Source organism: Stegodyphus dumicola, chromosome 8 (genome assembly GCF_044657685.1).
Source record: "Stegodyphus dumicola isolate Sdum_Otavi_A_Nest chromosome 8, ASM4465768v1".
NCBI classification, from domain to species: domain Eukaryota; kingdom Metazoa; phylum Arthropoda; class Arachnida; order Araneae; family Eresidae; genus Stegodyphus; species Stegodyphus dumicola.
This window is the reverse complement of record NC_140775.1, coordinates 29,902,767-29,924,349: the sequence shown is the minus strand read 5'-3', so window position 1 is coordinate 29,924,349 and position 21,583 is coordinate 29,902,767. Positions and strand designations below refer to the sequence as shown.

General features: G+C 32.3%; 2 protein-coding genes across 5 annotated transcripts in view; one reads left to right on the top strand and one right to left on the bottom strand.

Annotated features, from left to right (window-relative positions):
• Positions 1-4,991, bottom strand: part of LOC118197874 (astacin-like metalloprotease toxin 5) — a 33,068-nt gene extending 28,077 nt beyond the window's left edge. The window contains exon 1 of the mRNA XM_035369435.2: positions 3,644-4,991. Coding sequence (XP_035225326.1) covers positions 3,644-3,706 — 63 coding nt within the window. The 5' untranslated portion in view covers positions 3,707-4,991. The remainder of the gene's footprint in view (positions 1-3,643) is intronic.
• The window catches only part of ChT (choline transporter), a 298,521-nt gene that overhangs the window by 181,770 nt on the left and 95,168 nt on the right, over positions 1-21,583 (top strand). The window lies entirely within an intron of this gene.

The following is a 21,583-nucleotide window of genomic DNA, read 5'->3' as shown; positions in this document are numbered from 1 at the left end:
GTTTTTGAAGATGTGCTTCTGTTTAATATTAAAGCAAAATTTGAAAGCAAAGTCATTTTTACGATTTGAATGTTATTTTTGATAACAAATTTTATTTTGATGCTAAATGAGCATTTGCATTGAAATATTTGAAAGTCAGAAATAAAATATACCTCAATTTTATGGTTAATTCCCTTTTCTTATTTTTTATACATCCTTAAGAACCCGAAGTTAAAAAGAACTTTCTAGAAAATGAAAGAGAAAACTAAAATGACTGTTTCTGAACGTGACCAGCATTACTAAGAACTTCGCTAAGTAACAGTATTTCAGTGTCTGCTCTCTGAGGTGACCCCCTCGACAGAAGTAAAAATCTTCTGGAACCGTAGGAGGAGGTCTTAAGGTAGTTTTATTGCATTACATTTCTAAATTAAATGCTATTATTATTACTATTAATTAATTAGATTCCTTTTATGATATTAAAAATGATATAAGAATGAAGATGTAAGGTTTATTAAGCTTAAGCTTTATTTTTATATCAGTTCTTCCCTGTAACTTCTATTTCTTCCATTGATCTTAGACATCTTCCATTGATCGCCTCCAGAATACGAATTAGATTGAGCTTTAAATCGCAAGCGAATTAATGGTTTAAAAAGACAGCTGTGGGAACAATAGAAAGCAGTTTATTTACTGAGTCCTTTGCCAGTGTGCCGATGGTGAGTGAATTTTTGTATTTTTTAACACAGAGCTAAATGCCATGGTAGGTGGAGTCAGGTTAGTGAAGCGTTGAAAATTATATTGTACGTATTTAAATATTTGGATTTCTGAAACCCACAGATAATGGTGGTTAGGTCTTGTTAAACTTAAATTATACTACATTTTAATAAACCAGTTAGTAAAATATTTGTAATTTTACTTCCTGTCTGTGTTCTTGGGGTTCGGTCTTTTAATAAATGCGAAGATGAATATTCGTATAAGCACTGGAAGGTTAAACAACTGCTGTTTAAAAGGTAATCAACTTTAACCTCATACAGTTTGGTTTATTAGATTATGGCAAAGCACTCGAGGGCTATCTGCCTTAAGGGAGGGATGCTTTCTGGAGGACGTTTTAAGGGAAACTGTCTCGTATACACGTTACACATGGGGAAAACCATGAAAACACCCATGCAGCCAGCCCGTTTGCGGGATTCGAACCTCGGACCGAACTACCGGTGTTCAGCGACAACCTCATACACACGCCTTAAAATAATCAATCAACAAACTCGGCTATTGTTTGCTGATAATAACAAGAAATATAAAGCAATATCAAGACATATAAACGGCGTCTCATCTTCTGGAGTTAGTAATTAATCTGCAGCTTAGTCTCTTAATACTGAGCATTTTAATTGTTATATATTATGCTTAATACGAGTATAATTTTGAAAATTATTTATTTTTAAGTCTGAATGTTAATTTTACATCTATAAACCTAAATAGCTTTTCAAGGTATCGCAGTCTAAAACTATCTGCACGTCCTCGTAGACGGGAAAAACAAATTTCTTATTTCCATTGTTAAACATATAGACATTTTAAATAATAACATAATTTTAATCATAATTAAAGAGCATGCTGAAAGCTATCAAAATTAAATTTTGAGTAATAATTTGTGGCAAAATGAACGTCAAACAGCAAAAGGTTTATGTCTTTAAATTACATTTAACAACTCTTACTCAGACTATTATATCAAATAAAAATTCTGCTATTCATGTAAATATTTTAAGCAAAAAATGCTAAATATAATCTTCATATAAATATATACATCCTTATAGTTGCTAACACATCTCCATAAACAAGGTTGTATTAAAAAATACGTTTGCATTTTTATAATAAGTATTTCTCTTTGTAGAAAAGAACTGCATTTAATTTGAGAAGTTTAGATCAAATTTTAAAAATAAATTCTTTATTTATTTCCTATCAAACTTTCTTAAATATCATATGTATATCTAAATTAATTTGAAAACTGTTTTAATTTTCCTAAATTTCTTATTAACAGCACTTGGAACAAAAATATTACTTTTGGGGAAATTGTTTTGTTTGATTATGACAAAAACTTGCAAGTGCTATCTGCTTAAGAGCAAGTATACTGTCGTCAAGGACTTTCTAAGAGAAATCGGATTGTATCCACATTGTACACGAGGAAAGCCACGAAGTCGTTCATTCAGTCACCCCTTCGTCAGAATTTCAACCGGGTCAAATTACCACTGTTCGACGACTTCACCAATTGGCCGTTGATCAGCCTATTTTGAGGAAAATTAATCTGCTTAACCATAGTTTATATTATCTGAAATTCAGTCAGCTATGTAATTAAACAATTTAGAAATATTTTTTTCATAATATCTGAAAACCATTTCAATTTAAAACCTTTCATTTCTGCTATTTGGAAATTTCTGACTGCAGGCTAAAATTTGACGAATTTATTATTAAGTTCCAATAATTTTTTTAATTAAAAATATAAATATCATACGATTAAAAAAATCTGAAAGCTTTCAGATTTTATATTACGCCCAAAGGGGCGTTTTTTAAATTTTGTGTGTCATCTCTATGTTCGCACATAAACCATGAAATTCAATTTAACAGCAATATCACAAAATATTTAAAAAGAGCACATCGTTAGAATTCCCAATACACAGTTTCGAGAGCTGATATAAAAATGTTTTTTTCTCGTGCAGTGTTGCCATCGCGTACTTTGAAATTGTTGAGTTTGTTTATCAAAATTCGTTAAAGTTTTACAATATATGAAATAGATAATAAAACAAATTCCAAATTTGGGCTTCCAGATGCCCATATTCGAGTGGAGGACTACGTTATTCAAAATTTCATTTGTAGGTACCGTTGGGTTTTCACAATGCGAGAAACATACATACAGCAGGGCTTTAATATTTGGTGGCGACAATCTGAAAAGTGAAACGCCGTTTTATAGTGGACGACGCAAAGTACCAAAATAATAGTAGCCCTTCTGGACAAATTGTCCCTTTGGGCAAAAAATTAAAGAATACAAGAATTATAAAATTAAAAATAAATTATAATTTGACCTTGCTCTGCAAATTTCAGTTTAACATCTGAAATAATTTTAAACTGAAAAGTTATGATATACTTACTCATATAACAATTAGGCCCCCATAAATTAAAGATACGAAGTAAATGGTCTTATATTTATAATAAAATATTCAAAACGATAAAGCCAAATAATAGGAAAAAAGACTATAATATTATGTTTTGAGTAAATTAATGCCACATGGAGGCTTGCATTTATTTAGTAAATGAAAACTTAATTATTCAAGTAGTAGCTATATATTTATTTCATTAGATTGCTTGAATGTAAAGTTTGAAAGAAATGTCAAAGAAGATAATATTTTCAATTTTGCCAAATAAATTCTCAAACCGTAAATAATAAGTACTTTAAAAACGTTTCCTTCAAAATAAAACATAAATTAGTTAGCTAGTTATTATGCTTGAATTCTTATATTACTTATTTCCGGTTGGAGAAAAATATCATTTAATTTAAGAAATCTAGTATACATTTTTAAATGAATTCTTTGCTATATATATTGCAAATATAAATGTTTCTATCGAGCTGATATTATAAATAAATTATTCCTTTAAAATTTAAGTTTTTTAATACACTTACTTGTGCTTGTAGCTGATAGTTAATGAAAACTGCTGCGAAAAGAAGAACAGGGAAATAATTCATTTTATAAGGTGTAGATGAGGGAGTCGCGCAATATTTTGAATATTTAAATTCCTTTCAGCAATGCATTCTAAGAGATATTTGAAACAGTTCCTGAAGGAATTAACTTCACACTCACAAATGTTTGATATGAAACTGGGAGCACGGGCAATTTTCTGACAAAGGTCAAATATAGTTCACAGACTATTTGACTAAAATATTCATACAGAAATTATGAAATTTTTAGTACAGTACTAAATCAATACGTTTTCAATTTTGCAACTTCAGAGAAAAGCAGTAAAGCTATTGATCTAGGCACGTAGTCTATTTCTAAAACAAATTTTCTTCGCTTCAGTAGGATAAATAATTTTAGTCCCATAACATATAGTATTTCTTTCACATAAATCTTGAGAAATTATTTTATGTTTGTGTTATTATATTTGTATAACACATGTTATTTGATTTATAGAAGTTCTGAGAAATTAATTTTCTCAACGAGAATAAAGCCAGTAAAAAATCAGATGTTTTCGCAAGTTGATGTCGATGATATCAAAAATTCAAAATGCTCTTTGTTGTACCAAGAAGAGGTCAAAGAATAAAGTTTTTCAGAAAATTATGTGTAATTTATTCATTACGCAAAATAGCATATCCTTTGACTTCTAGAATAAAATCAATACGTTATATTCAAGGTTTGTTAAGCTCTGTTGCAAAGTAATTGACAAAGTAACTGTATTCTTTGGTACAACTTGCTATCCAAAATGGTAGATCTCTTCTACTGGAAATTCAAATACGAGCTTCAAGAACTGCATAAGTAATCCGTCATACATAAAATGATATAAATATTCGATAATACATGTCAAACTAAAATTTAAAAGACTGTCATAAACATCTTGCCCACATAGCAATGAATGGTGAAAATCAGCAATAGTTGATTACAATAGTTGATTCTTCCTTTGTATATTTAAAATCTTCTTGCCTTAATACTGCAAATCACTTGACTTGCCGTTTGTTTGGACCAAAAAGAAAAAACTGCAGACATATTCTTTTTTTTTTTTTTTTTCCCCAAAACAAACAGATCTTTCTTCTATAAGCTTTCACAAATTGATGAATTTCACGTTAAAATGCGACCACAACACATACTATCGCATCCTTCCTGTCGAATTCAACTTCTACCAGTGATCTTCACGATGAACTGAGTGCTTGCCAAACGGGAACTTTAGGCCTACAGTATTAAGTTCTCTGTATAAAAGGCATGCCATAACATCAAGATTGTACGCTATTGATAACGTTCTTTAAACGGAAGATGTTTTTACAAGTTATTTTATTTTTATTTTTACCATTTCCCAATATGGATTTTCCTACGTTCAAAATATTTACAAAAAATGAGAGAAAAAGGGGGAAAAGATTCTTAAGATTACATAGATACACTGATGACGCAAGCGTTTATACTGAGGGGGTTTCGATGGGTTAAATTCCTAACATTGGGTTCGTTTAGAAATAAGAGAAAAGCATCCTAAGTGAAAGATGCTGTCATCTACAATGCGATAATCGCTATCGAATCATTTCAAAGGTTATGTTTATGAAACCTTCTACATTTTTAAGAAGTTTTGTAATTTCGAGGAAGTAAGAAATAATTCAGTTATTCTTAATAACTGACAAATTTTAGTTTTTATTTCGTGTTAATTTCAAAGAAAAAAATCTCATCGTATTCCCTAAAATAAGCAGTTCCGTTTGCCTTATTTATGTGTAAATTTGTTCTGCAACAGAGCGGAATAATTAGCTTCTGAAGAAAAAAGACCATGTAGAAGAATTTTAAATTCGATGTGTTTCATTGAAATCACGAACGTTCTCCGAAATCTCTGAAGCGTTGTTTGATTTGATGATTTTTAATTCATGGCTGTAACTGCATTTTCGCTTTGTCCTTTAAGCTCAAAATAAAGGAATAAATAGTAAGATAAAGAAAGTAAAAATTAGGCAGCTGATTTTTTAGAATATCGCAAAAATCAAACCATGATGCATGTAATTTCTCAAAACGTCACTCTCTGTATCAGTGTAGTTTCTATGCAGTTTATTTTATACTTGTAACAAAGTTAACCATCGACTTTTTTCTAATGTATACATTTCGTGTGAATTTTAATAATTTTAGATGAGCTGTGCAATGGAATATGTACATTGAGCAAAAAAAAAGGGGGGCGGACAGTTCTGTATCTCCCGTTCTACTGGCATATTTGTAAAATCTGGATATAAAAATACCTAATGTCTCTACAATGTTATAAAACAAAATATTTTTTGAAAAATGTATAAAAATTATTTAAAAATAATCATAAAATTGGGCGAATTTCATTTGTAATCAACCTAAATTTCAAATTCTGGAAGAAGGAATCAATTAAGTTTACAAAAAGAAGCTATATTAATAAATATATATCAAATTCAATTAACATTGAGAAGCTAAGATTTTGAGAGCTAATGTTTTAAAAACTACTTGTGCGATTTCTACAAAACTTGGCAGTTTGGCATAAATTGAGTCGTCATTTCAAAAAGAGTCCGATTTCGTGTCAAAATACCTATATTAGAATAATCCTATATATAAATGTAATATATATAGCCTAAGTCGAGCTTTCGAGACATGAAAACAGAAAGCTGAATTTCGTCAAACGGCCCGGTAGAACGAGAGATATACAGACCTCTGTACCTGAAAACAGACGTATATGCACTAATTTTAATCCCAATTCGTGTTTGCTTATTGCCCAATATACTTCAATATGGAAAAGATTTAAAGAACAAAAAAATTAAATTAAAATTTAATAAAGCATGAAATTAGACTGATGAATCCGAACAAACAAGTTTATCAACAGTAATTGCCAAAAATTAGGATTAACAAAATTTACAGTATTTACTCGGTTCGGATTTCAAAACAGTAGTTAATAAGTAAACTGTATAAAGCGAAGGCAAGTATGAAATTGAATGACCAGGCTTCATTGCTTCTGTATTTTTAAAGATTTCTTTAAATAATTATTGAAATGACTCAAACTCGCGATTTTAAGAAACTCAATTTATGAACTGTTTATTTATACAAAGGCTGGTTCAGAATTTCAAATGGAAAAAAAATACGCGAATTATAAATTAAAATTAGGGTAAAAGAAAATTAACTCCAGCTGGCGTAAATTTTTGTATAAAAAATACTGCCGATTTCAAAGGCGATGAGGCACAATAGGCACAAACCCTCTCCTTCAGGGGGAGATTAAATAAAATCTGAAAGCTCTCAGATTTTTATATTACACCCATAGGGGTGTTTTTTTTCACGGGGGATTCAAAACTGGATTTGAAAAGTTATACAGACATTCAAAGTCATTCGAGCAAAATACCTTTACACATCGTCTTTGGATTGCTACGCTACCAACATAATACCAGTAAGAAATGTAAAGAAACCTCGCGCATAAAATATCCATGCTTGATGCAAGCGATGTTAATGTTAATGGAATGCTTTAAAATCACTGAGTTTGTTAATCAAAAATTCGTTTAAGTTTTACAAAGTATGAAATAGATAATAAAACAAATTCAAATTTGGACTTCCGGATGCCCGTATTCGAGTGGAGGACTACGTTATTCAAAATTTGATGTGTCTAGTTACCGTTGTTTTTCCAAATGCGAGAAACATTTACACTAATTCAGAAGACAAACAACAAAAATCAGCGTTATAATTTCAAAATTTTCACAGGACTAGTTTCGATGGTTTTACCGAACCACCATCCTCAGCTTCAAAACCGCAAATGAACAAGATAGGAAATAATGATTAGATAAGAAAGGCCTGGACAAGAATAAGCAAGTGGCGCCATCTGTTGGTGAAACCAGAACTAAAACATAATTTCTTTAAAGGCCGAAGGCAAAGATGGATTGGAATTAGGGTCGTTAACTAGAACAGAAAGATTTTTTTGAATATGAAGTGCCTCTAGAAAATCCAGTTCTCCAATGGAAGATGTTTTTTGAATAAATTTGGCAGCAGAAAAATTGAAAGTATGATTTTCGGACAAACAATGTTGAGCAACAGAAGACTTCTGTGTTTTCTTTTTTCTAACATATGCCTCATGTTCCTCGACGCGAAATTTTAACACTCTCTTAGTTTGGCCAATGTAAATTAAACCACACTGGCAAGGAATCCTATAAATACCCCAGGAATTCATATCCGGAATGGGGTCCTTGAGTATGGAACTCGGAATTTTATTGATGGGAGAATTTAAATTTAAAATTAAGTTAAATTTTTTCAAAATATGTGCAACTTTATAGCTAATTGATTTAAAGAAAGAAATGACAACAGAATTTTTATAATCTCCTAAAATAAGAGTGTGGCTTTTAGTGTGTTGAGATGAGAATTTTTTAACTGCTTGATTAATAATGTTGGGTGAAAAGCCCCTGTCAATAGCTATTGCTTTTAAATAATTTAGTTCTTCATCAAGGGCTAGTTTGAAGGAGCAAACTTGAAGAGCACAGAAAACATAGGAATGAAATGAAGCTAACTTTTGTTTAGTCGGATGACATGATTTAAAGGGGGGGTGGAAGGCAAACCGATGATGGTTTACGGTAAACCGTAGTACTGAAGTTGGATGTGTTACGTGTGACCAGAATGTCGAGAAACGGAAGAGCGTTGCAAGTCTCAAGTTTAAAAGTGAACTGAATAGTAGGATCAATAGAATTCATTGTTGAAAGAACTTTATTTAAATCATCTTTATTACCTTCACACAGGGTAAAAGTATCGTCTACGTAGCGGAACAATACCATTAAAGTTTCAAACAATTTTGATTCATAATAATGCATGTAGATATCAGCCATGGATTGCATGGACTGTGGGGGCTTTCCATGGCTATTCACCAGCAGATGGCGTCACTTGCTTATTCTTGTGAAGGCTTTCTAATCTTATCATTATTTCCTATCTTGTTCCTTTGCGGTTTTGCAGCTGAGGATGGTGGTTCGGTAAAACCATCGAAACTAGTCCTGTGAAAATTTTGAAAATATAAGCTGATTTTTGTTGTTTTAGTTCTGAATTAGTATTTGTTCGGCGTGTTACTGTGTCTTAACATACACACATTCATGCTGATTCTTCATTATTTAATTTCTTTAAATATAATGCAGGTCTGTAATATTTGGTGGCAATAATTTGAAAAGTGATTCATACTTTTATATTGAACCAACGCAAAATGCCTAACCTAAATTAATAGTCCTTCTGGGCTAAAGCCCTTTGGGCTAAAAAAAGGATTTGCATAAATTTAGAAATAATTTTGGAAAAACACAACCGTAAACTGGTTGGTTCAGAGCGTTTATGAATGTGGGTGTAAAACATTATCCCATAGAACTAATGTTTATTTCCCTCCGATTTACTAATGAAAATGACGCACTCTCTCTCTCTTTTGTTTAAAAACCAAAGTTCTCTATTAATTTCAGTGTTTCTGTTCGAAAGCCGAAAATTTGAACTGTGAAAATTAAGTCGAATGACGAATTTAAAATGTATATAGAAAGGCGGGAACTGGCCACCACAATCGAAGTTCACAACGTGATTAGTAGGCCAATCAGCGTATGCTTTTCTGGTTGAATATCGAATTTATAGTTAGAGTTACCAGGCGTCCGGCGTTAATCCGGAGAGTTGTGGATTGCTAATTATGTCCGTCGCTATGCTTTGGATAGGTAAAAAGTCTGGTATTTTAAATACATAGTAAAAAATAAAGTTGGAGAAGAAAATTAAAATTTTTATAAGAAAAGGGAGCAAAATTTTAGTAATTTTTTTAATGCGATGCATGCGTTTTACAGAAAAATCAGTTAATGTTTTAGATTTTAGAGGATAATGCCTCTAATATACCTTCACGTTATCTGCATCTTCACAATAGATGTATATAACGAAAGTGAAGAAGTGATTATTACTGAAGAAAATAATCTAGATTTCAATATTCAATACTTTTATTGATCGATTTTTTTTTCTTTTGCTTCTTCAAATTTCTACTTATTGCATGAACTTAAAGACCGTAAGGTTTTCTTGATACAAATTAATTTATCATGAACTATTCAGGATTACCTTTTGCAAAATATAATAACCAGAAGTGTGCTCTATCTGCATGCTATAATTTCTAGTACTATTTAATCAACTAGCACCTTTGTTGAATTAATATATTCTGAATGAATTTGGGAAACTAATAACAGAGAAATTGACTCTAATCTACGTAAGCAGTAGTAATCCAAATTTATCAAGGCCAGCGGCAGAACCGGAGTGTCCGGTGCGACCATTTCGGGCGGCAGAATATAGATCCGGAATTTTTTTTCAATTCAGGTAAGCTCCAAGCAGCCAATTTTCATGGAGAGCAACCCGAGAGGACGGATCCGGGAGTTTCCTCCCTCTTCCCCTACCAGAACCTCTCGAAAGGATTTTTGGCTCGCCGCATATTTAGAGTGCCCCGATGCCGCACAGACACTGTACATTTATAAACAACCATGTCTTCTCCGGGATTTGAACTTGGGCCCTTCAGTACCGGAGTCAGTGTCCTTAACCATTATCCCGGTTGGGCGGCTAGTTGTAACTTTAAATTTGGGTATACATATTAAGATTTGTCAATAAGATTTAAAAAAATTAATCAAAATTAGTGTTTAATATCATTATAAAATAAATTTTAAGAAATATTCACTAAAGATTAAATGAAGGTAGATCAATTAAAATACAACTCAAACTTTGAGCAACAATGAGCAGTAAAGTTAACAAAACAAATAAATAAATTATTATTGTTTCACTGTGCGCAATGTTTCCGGTAAAAACATTGCTGCGTCCATGGCACACATAATCGCCTTTTCTAATGTAAGATAAGAAATATGGTGCTATATTTCAGACAATATTTATAGATATTTTAGGAGAATTGGGTCTATTAGTTCAAGATGAACAATGTCCAAACATCCAACATTCAGTATCCAAATCATACAATAAAAAAGCTAAGGAAAATTAAAATACTTTTAAACAGAAATCTAAGGAGGAGGAAGTATGTGTATAGTGCCGAACTGTAGTTCATCGATGTCATAAACTGGCTTCTGGTTTGAATATGAATCTCTTTGTCTATCAGTACTTACATCAATGCTATCTTACAGAAGGCATATATCATGTGCATTACTAACACTAGAAATCAAAAATGAAAAGATAGCGAGGAAAAAAAAATTATTTACGGCTACATAGATTCAAACATTGATAAAAATCAGCGGTAGTAAGAAAGATTGTTCGACCAGTAGCAAGGAAAATGCAATGGACATGATTGCTTCGCGGTGGTCTTCACTAACGCGTCATCACAAGTACAGCAATAATTTTTTTATCTCAGTGCGAAATCTCGCGATTTATTTTGACAAATTTTAAGATTTCGCGATTTTCAGAATTTACCGCAAATGTTGAATAAATTCGTGAAATTCAGATTTTTTCTTACTATCTTTTAAATTTCAATTGTTATTCTTATACTACATTATTTTTTCATTTAAATAATTTTTATGCTGTTTTCTTTTAGACTTTCTGCAAAAACATACTTCAAAGTAATTCTTCTGCAAATTCTTATCTAGCAGTAAAATCTAGCATTATTATACACAAATGTTTTTTTTTTTTTTTTTTTTTTTTTTTTTTGTGTGTGTGTGTGTGTTTTCCTTTAGAATTTCCGCAGTTATATTGAAAAGTAATTCTCCAAATCCTTCTACAGCGATATTATACGTAATTTTTATAGTATTTTTATTCAGAATTTCTGCAGAAACATACTGTGAAATAATTTTCCAAATTCTTATCTAGCAATATTATATATATAATTTTATGGCGTTTTTCTTTAGAATTTCCGTAAAAATATACTAAGAAGTATCTCTTCTCCGTATTCTGGAAATTTAGCAAAACTTAAGGTAATTTAGAGTTGTCAAAACTCTAAATTAAAGTCTAATGCAGCAAAACTTGGAGTAATTTAGAGTTTTGGTAACTCTAAACTACCTTAGGTTTTGCTGGATTTCAAGAACAAGAAAATAAATCGCTTTCTGAAGTTACATAAATTCTCTTTCGTTACCTAGCAAAAAAAAAAAAAAAAAAAAATGTGGTAAAAGATCCCATTCGAGTCCATACAGAGTCCAGCCGGTGAAAGCAAACACGTGTGGTTTTACATTATCTAGATGGAACATTACCTTTTTACGCCGTAACTCACTTCGATGTTTTTCCCTAAACAGTAGCATCAATACGGACTAACATCTCGCTGTACACATTATTGTAGAGAGTTTTATCTTTTCCGAGATACTTCTTTGTGGATAATACCACAGCAATCCTATCAGATATGAAGCATGATCTTTTTGTTAGTCAAATTGCGCTTTGCGACACTGCCGAAGGGCTGTCCGGGATCAGACCAACATTCTTTACCGCCTGCATTGTTGAAATAAATCAAATGAATAAATAATAATGGAAATAAATTTTGTTATTTTGGAAGTAAATCATCACATGTGACGATCCGGCCCAGAATTTTGCCCTTGCGTTGATATACGAGCAGATTAGTGCAGGCGCGAACATGTCTATCCTTATCTGCTTGATGTGCTCATGTGGCACCCAGCGACTGAAATTGTTCGCTGCGTTTATGCGTTGCATAGCGGGACTAATAGACATGGCATTAACGTCTAAATCCCTTGGCAAGCTCTCGAATGGTTTCACGCTTATCTTCTTCCACTAGTTCACGCAGAAGGCCTCATCAACATCAGTAAACGGGCCAGAACACTCTGCTTCTTGAATGTCATAGTCCTAGGTTTTGGAATTTCGGTACCAAATCATCATAGTGTCATATGATACAACATTAGTACATAAAGCTGTGCACATGATTTGGTGACATTCCGTAGCTGACTTTTTGCAGGAAAGCTGGAAGTAAATGATGGTTCTAAACTGGTAGCGTGATATCTCCATTTCAGTCACCTGGTCCTTAATGATAACGATATTTTTTTACAAATTTCACAACACAGTGTTCTAAAACAAATCTCTTACTTTCAAATGCCAAAAATCTTTTGACGAAATATGATTAAACATGCCAACGCGAACGGTTTGCTCAGACGATATTTGCTGTGGCGGGAAACTTTCGTTAAAACCCGATATAAATCCTCAAATGCTAATTGTTTCGCAAAAACATGATGGTGCATCACAGGCTACGAATGTTTCACGAACATTTCTTTTTTTTTTTTTTTTTTTTTTTTTTTCCATCAGTAAAATTACTGTCTCTGTGATGATCATCATAAAATTTTACAGTATGTACTATAATATTCATAATCGAAATACAACTCTGAAAAATACTAATTATTAAAAAATTCTTGGAATTTATGACTTTTCCTGCTTTATGGGAACAGGTTTAGCATAACTAATTACACTTTGTACTGGACTCGTGATATTATTTAAGAATTAAAGCAATGCTTTTAATACGCTGAAATATAATCGAGAAGCGAGAGAGGTGGTATCTTACTGCAGTGTTCAGTTCATCAGATTGGTGAACTAGTGAAGCGAAGACATTGTCATGTATGCTGCTTTAAATATGTATTTGTAACACCTGAACCTCAGAGCTAGTACGAAAAGGAGATATGAATTTATAACAATAAAAGTCATAAAATATGCAGACATGTTGCAATGTTATAGTATTACATTAATTTAGATTCCTCTCAGAACAAATGACCTCATATGAGATCTGAAAGAATTTATGTAGGCACTAGTAGATTTTCCTCAAATTTTAATCACAAATTTAAAATTCTTGCAACAGAACTGTTTTAAAAAAATAAAAGCATTGAATGATAAAATGGATCTGTACCTATATTTATTTTATGTGTTAATAATGTATCTAATACTTTGTAAGGTATTTATCCCGCTTTCTTATCATACCTTCGTAGTTTAGTGATCTGCACGCTGGACGCGTATTCCAGAGATCCGTGGTTCGATTCCCAGCGAGGGCGTTGCTCATTTTTCATCTTTCATGCTTCAAAACACATGTCTCTACAACTTATTAAAGTTTATGATTTCAGTACGCTGCATGGTTTATCTGCTAGTACGACCGTCCATAAGCGGACTTGCGCAGCTTAAATTCACGTTTTTTTATACAAGCTTAAAGACGACTATATAACAGTTTCGTTATTTTGAAAACTTTTTCTCCAGAATGCCAGTATTGCAAGTAACTTTACATCATGCTTTTATTACATACATATGCAAAATAAAATGCCGTCCAAATCATAGGAATTGTAAACAATACTACAAATTAAGACATTTTGTATCGATGTAAAAAATATAATTAAATACGAATTTATAATTAGTTAAGAAAAAGGAATTAGCAATTAATCAGTTTACAAAATACCGCCTTATTTTCAGCAAAGCTCTTTCAGAGCTATATCAATGCAATTTGCCTTCAAGAAATAATTTTGGATACTATCCCCAGAGTCCAAGAATCAAGAATAATGACTACAGAAAAAAAATCGTAATTAACACATCCTGATAAATAAGTGCTTTTCGTGTTATAAAAGAAGCTATTCTTGTTAACATTACCTCTTCTGTTACCTACATAACTGTGAAATAAAAATTACTTTTATAAGTCATCACGAATCGTTGCAAAAGGTTTGGTGTTCTTATTGCTGGTGGCAAGCTCGTTATCAGTTTAATACACTCATTATCTGATAAATATTTCAAGCGGTCATTGCCATTATGTATATGCAAATAAAGGCACATGTACGTTTTCTGACAATGAAAAATTATCCTTTAGTTATTTTCAAATGGAAGATGAGACAGCTTTTATAATTTTGGAGATTTAGTGAAACTATAAGTTCTGGCTCGTGATGAAGAACGTAATTTGTCACATTTTGTCTGTTTTTAACGATACTGCTGCTTTCATCAAGCATTTGTTTACTCTAATTTAGACGTTTAATAAGCAATTTGACGATTATTTTTTATATTAAAAATTAAATACTGGAATACATCTATATGTTACGGATTCGGTTTGAATCCATCGCAATAATAGAAAAGTAGCTATCACAACGAAAAGAATCACATAAATCTTAGTTCCCGAATGGACATACGTACATTACACTCTTGAATATGGATTATCTTCAATGGGAATTTTGAAACTCTTGAATGTGGATTATCCGTGCATTATTCCAGATACAATTTCTCAGAAAGCATTCATAGAAAAGCATTTATAATTCTTGAAGAAATTAAAATCATTACTAAAGTGTTGAAAATTAAACCTCTTTACACTAATATAAATTAGCCAACAAATTGCTCAAGTCATCGAACCTTCTTCAATTATGTTTGATGTGCAACCATTTGAAATTGTACATAAAAGAAACCTAGACAGATGGATAAAGAAAGATAAGGACGAAGAACACTATAATACTTTGTCAGACTAAGACATTTCTGACTCAGTCATTCAAGATGAGAATTGTTGATGTATAGAAGTACAGAAGCAGGAAAAGTGCAATGAAAAGCTATAAGAGTCGAAATAGAGCTCTACAGCAGGTAGACAAGATGTTAGATTAGAAAGATGAATAAAGTGACTTTAAATGTAATGATATCGTAGCTTTACGAAGCATCTGCCATTTGTCTGCAAGAACGTTGGCATGGTTCTTTAAAACGAACATGAAATGAATATGAAACTTTCATGAAATTAGAAAAAAACCAGCGTTAGAATGGCATAGATTTCGAGGGCTGCTCACATAAATTGCTCATAGGCGGGAGGGAAAAAAACGATTCTCTTGAAAACCTTTCCTCTGAAGATATTCCAACCAGCATAACTTCATAGAATAGCTGAAAAAAGAAGATTCACATCAGTCTAAATTAATAAGTTATTGTATAAAACCTATGCCAGTATTACCTCCCCATACTTAGTTTTATGTTTTATTTTGACATGTACCTCTTCCATAATTACTTGATGGAAAATAAAATCATAACACCAAGAAAAAGTATAGTACGATAAACGAAGCTTAGGTATACTTCCTACTATTGAAAGATAACATCTAAGCAAATCACAAAGTCACAACATACAGGCGTCTCACTGACATACAGGTCAGGCATCAACATACAGGTTTGCTAACAATTTATCTGGCTAAATATGCAAATCTAAATTAGAATTTGAAGAATTTGAAGAATTAAATTAGAATTCATTATTTGAAGTTCAGATTTTGAGCGTAATGTGCATTTGCCCCTCGCTCCCTATTTTAACTTCGCTAATATTTCTTTATGCTTGATCAGACAGCCTGGCTCAGTAAAAGTAGGCGGCCAGTGCGACTCTGATTAAAAATCTAGTTATAACCACGTGCAGTGCTGATAAGCACCACGTGTTTCTGTGATTCCTATTTTCTTCTTTCTATGTATTTCTTTCTCCTGATGAGGAGGGACCTTTAGCTGCCCTCGAAATCGATTGAGTGATTCATTATACCTACGCTAAATATAAGGTCGTTTTTTACGATTTTGATTATGCAAATCTAAGTTAATTTTAAAAATGCGAGTTATGAGATTTTTGTTCTTCAGGAACCAGTGATTTAGGTTTGCTGAAAATGAAGAACACCTCCAAGTTCCCAGCTGTGCCATGCGACGCCAAACTTTTTGACTCAACTTGAAAGAAACTGTATAATATTTCTTCAAGAAGATATATTTCTTTTATGTAAGATTATGGAAAGAATATGGCCAGATAGCTACACAAGTTTTAATTTTCCATTACATATTTCATATTTTTTAAAAACTATGTTATCTAATTGTAACTTTTAGAAAACTTAGCTCCAAATGTTGAAATTTCTAAAATCTAACATGCGTCTTTGACTGCTATGAAGTTTAGTCTTTCCAGACCTATCTGAACAAAGTTACATTTGTACCAATCTCCCACTATTGTCCGTGAGAATTTTCCAAACATGTTTATTCAATCTGCTCGAGGAATAAGAAAACAAGAACAAGAAAAACTGTAACAAAAACAGAGAAAATATATATATTTATTATTTTACGAATTTTGTCAGATGCAAAATATCAATTATTTTATCAAGGTTAAAAGTAAACCAAAGTGCGCTTTAAATTGCATACTAAAATATAATGAGTCTGTGACATTATTCTACTTAGAATCTCATATATTCATTCAATTTTTGTTTATTTTCGAATTACTTAAATTTTTATTTTTGAATCGGCAGCAATAAACTATCAATTATCTTCCCACTGAAATAAGCATCTAAAGTAGGTCATGCACTTGTTGCGTTAAATTTTTATACCTTTGTATTAAAAAAATTCATAAAATCGCCCATAAATCAAAATATATCTTCTTTATAGGTGGGAATAAAATCTAGAAATTCTGCAGAAGCCGATCACTAAATGTTCTACGGACAATTCTCAAGAAATAACCTCATCAATGGGTTCATTAGAAAGACATTAAACGGATCGTATAAACAAGCAGATAAAAATATAATCAGTGTAGCTTCATCGTTAGCTTATAGATATCCATTTACTGCTGGTCATGACATTTATACTCAAGTGTATCTTTTATTTTATCGGCCCTAAAAGACAATCAGGGGACGCTGAAAGTCATTTCGGGTTGGAAACATTTGTTCGTGATTCATCAGCGAGATAACTGTTATATAATAGGTAATAAAAGCTAAAATGTTGGAAGAAGGTTGGTTCCGTTGGTAAAACCGTTGCTATCTTTAAATCTCACGAAATATCTGCTTCGCAGAATAGCTAATAAAATTCCCCCATAAAAATAATACGCAGCATTTCTTCTCTATTGAACCAGATAAATAGGATCGTATTTGCTATATTAAATTAGTTTTTGATATTTCCAAAGCTTAATTGAATGTAAATTTCTTCAAGATGCACTAGAGTGGTGTAGAAGATTTCTTATACCTCTAGCAAAATAAAAAATAATAATAATAATAATTAAAAAAATTTAATATAGCCAGTTGGAGTTAATACAGCCATCTGATAATATAGGCAGCCATTTATTTGCGTCAGATATTAAAAAATATCAATGTTTAAAAATCACAAAAGGTTCTTGTACTTATTTGGGCTAGTATAGGGTTTTAAACAGAATATCCGCAAAACACCTGGCAGTATTTCTAACTATAGTTACAGTTTAATCTCTTTTACCAGCATTAACGGGACTGCACAGATTCCAGATTTTTAGAACTTACTAGCTCATATTTTGTGATGTTATCTCTAGCAACTGTAGAATCCAAAGCCCCGTCGGTAGTATTTTTTATCTATCGACCCCAATTAAATAAATAACATCAACAATCGAATAGATTATTTAAAATTAAAACATATGACATGATTTTGTATTTCAGAAAAAAAAAATTTAACCATTATTTAAACTGCCATATTTGCTATGGCATGGAAATATCGAATTTCTTAATGTAATTGCATATATTGAATGTCTGCTACTTACAAGATTGTCACCATAGTATCAAGATTGTAAAAATTCGTTGCGTATACTTCGTAAATTCACGTACATACATAGATGAACATTTGTCAGGATATCTTATGAAAGTCTACAATTCTTGATTCCCACAATATGAAGATCTCCAATTCACGGACCGTTGGCAGCTTTATGGGGGGGTCGAGGGTAGAATCGTAATCTAGTCGAACTATACCAAAGTAGGTACGTGGAAATGGCGCTTAAGACCTGAGAACTCCGTCTGTCAAGTGGAAACAGTGGCCATTAGACAGGGCATAGCGGCCACAAATAACTATGATGGGGACATGCACTATATATTTTAGGACAGCCTCTTAGTAACTCATACAGACCAAAAGCTCTTCCATCCTGCCCCATTCATAGAACATAGAAGATATACAACGCATTCTCCGTGAAAATGAGCACTACAAGCCTATTCGTATTTTCTGGATAAAGGTCCACACCGGACACCAGGTAAATTAAGAAGTTCATGAGCTTACAAAAGAAGCCGTACGCAATATAGATGCCCACCCTGTTTCCATCTCATGAGAGAAATACTGGCCACTGCCCTGCAACATCGGCAGGATCAATGAGACAGAATTTCCCAGGGTAGAAAAGCTCATGCCTTTCTACAGTAAGGTTTCCACAGACAGCTTAATTTCGGCACAATTAAACTTCGTCACAGACCATGGTCCCTTTCCGGTATACTTCTGGAAAAGTGGATTTGTTTCCTCTAACCTACATGTGTGCGGCGAGGCTGGATACCCAGATCATTACATAATAACGTACCCACTTAGAGAAGCATAGTACATGAGGTTGCCATACTAAAAACCCATTTCAGCGATTCTTCATTAAGCAGCTGGCCGTCCTTTAGAAATTAAAATATATAACGGATAAACTAGGAGCCCATGGATGGGATCAGTTTCATGCTGATACAAGTAAGTGCACTCCTGTGTAATGAAAAAGGCATATAGGGAATAGTTTATGCGCTGTACGTAGCATTACTGCGCATAATGACTGTAGTACTGTCCGTAATGAAACACAATTCATTACAAATGGTACTAAATCATTAGACTGCAGTACTGTCCCGTATTGATGACAGCAGTACTGACTGTAATGAGCAAGTAGTACTGATAACCGCAAATAGTATTCTCTGTCACAATGAAGAACAGTGAATGATACACAACGGCTGTAGTACTGATACTAGTAATGACTGCACTAAAAGCACACCATAATTGTAAAGGGAAAGGCATATAGTGAATAACGTATGTACTGTATATAGGATTTCTGCACACACTGAGTGTATCCCCTTGTAATCCATGTATTATATAACGAAACAGTAATTCTAATGAAGTACTCTAAATATCTGCATCATGCAATACATGCAATCTGCCATCATGTATAATCCTATATAATATACAAAGAAGTACTTGCCCTTAGGATAATGTGTGACGGGTAATGTATAATGTATTAAATGAGCAGTACATATATTGAATTTAGCATATTGTACCCAATGAATATAATATTCTGTGTTTTGTGTTTAAAGTATTGCAACAGTAATTTTTTCATGAAGTAATTTGAATAATTTTGCATTATGATTTGTATTATTTGATAATAAATAGCATTGGCAAAGATCACATAGCGGATTTTGTAGACGCAGAGACGTTTGCGATGCAACGTCATGCTGTGATGCGGATACAAAAATAATGGGAGGTATGTTTTTTTTACAGTAAATTTGAATTAGAGGGATTTTGATCTTAATTTCCGGAATTTGCAAAAGCGAGTCGTCGAAAGCCATGCCGTGGAAAGCCGATAGCTACGAGAATAATGTTCTCCGATTTTGCATAGAAGTCAGACCGTATTAAAAAATCTGATGTGTACACCACATGACTTCCTTGTACGGGAATATTAAATTATACGTATTTTTTCTTGCATTTCATTTAAATTTATCGGATTGAATTAAATCTACTTCGCCGACAGCGCATAAACCACAATAGAGTAAATGCATTTTTTAAAATTCACTCTATTTGTTTACCATAGCTACACTCTGGCGCTAGATTCACTTAACAGTATAATATTTCGTTCATATTATAACTCAGAAGGCACAAAATTTATATCATTTAAAGAATTATCTAATCATTGCCACATGTTCTATTCAAATACCATAATAAAGCTAGAACGGTGTATAAAAGAAATTAAGCAAACAAAACAAAAACAAACAAACAAAACAAAAAAAAAAAAAAAACAGTTTTTCACAGACGATTGAGTATTTCTCATTCGATTAATTCAGTTCTCACTTCGCGACAAGGCAAAAATACATAAAAACTCAAAATATATGTAGAAAAAATTAAGCATGATTTAATTCGCAATAATAAATGAAGGCGTTATCTTTGTTGTTGCGAAGCTAAGTTTCTCTAGATTGGCAACAAATCCACTAGTCTCCTGTTTCAAATGTAAACATCAATGGCCGCCATAAAAAAAAGGCTTAGCGGCATTTAGACAACTTTAAAATTGTTGATAATTCTAAAAATATTGCATACAGATTTACTAAAGGCATAAAAACCTTAACCGGAAGATAAAAACAACATAATACAATCATTTTTAAAGCAAAAAATGTACAATTTATAAGCATATAAGAGTAAAGAAACTGAGATCACTGAGCCGGGTAACAGAGTGGATATATATATAAATATATTTATATACGTTTGGTGCGGCCGATTGCAACCAAAATACGAGGTGCACATCTACATGTTATAGCAGTCCTATATACGTCACTGCAGATTCATGCTCAAAATTTTAAACATTCAGAGTTCAAAAGAAATACTTCGTGGTTTTCATGTTTTCTTTCTGAAGGAAGAGTAAGTTATGCGTCAAAAAAGGGGCATTTAGAAACAAAACATGAATCCATTGGGCAATTCAAAATCCAATTTTAATCGAAACGATGGAAAAAAATTTGATATGGATAGCATATGACTTCCTAGTATGGCCTGTTAAATTGTACGCATTTTTGGCTGCACTTCATTTAAACTTACTTTCTCGAATTATTCTAACTTAATTAACCAATTCCTGAAAGCAAGTTGAAAACAACATAAAAATCGCAAATTTTGAAATTAAATAACCCGTTCAGTTTTTTTCATAAGGTGTAAAATTTCTTATAATTTTACTTTTTTATAACGAATGCGTAACTTTCTAAAATATGGATATAGGAATCGAAAGATGGCATTAAAAGCTAGATTTCGTTATTTGTCGAAAAATAACTTCTTTTTACATTTGTCAGTGCCAGAACATGGAAATTTTCGTCATTTAAAACATTTCTGTAACAGAAGTTTATGATTACGACCAGCGATTGCGAAAATAATGTTCGGGAGAACTTCCCATGTACCTATGTACCAGTGTACGACGGGAATACGTACGTAAGTACGTACGTACGTTTTGTTTTATTTTTTTAATAAACTAGCTGTTTAGCTAGAGGTAAATACGTAAT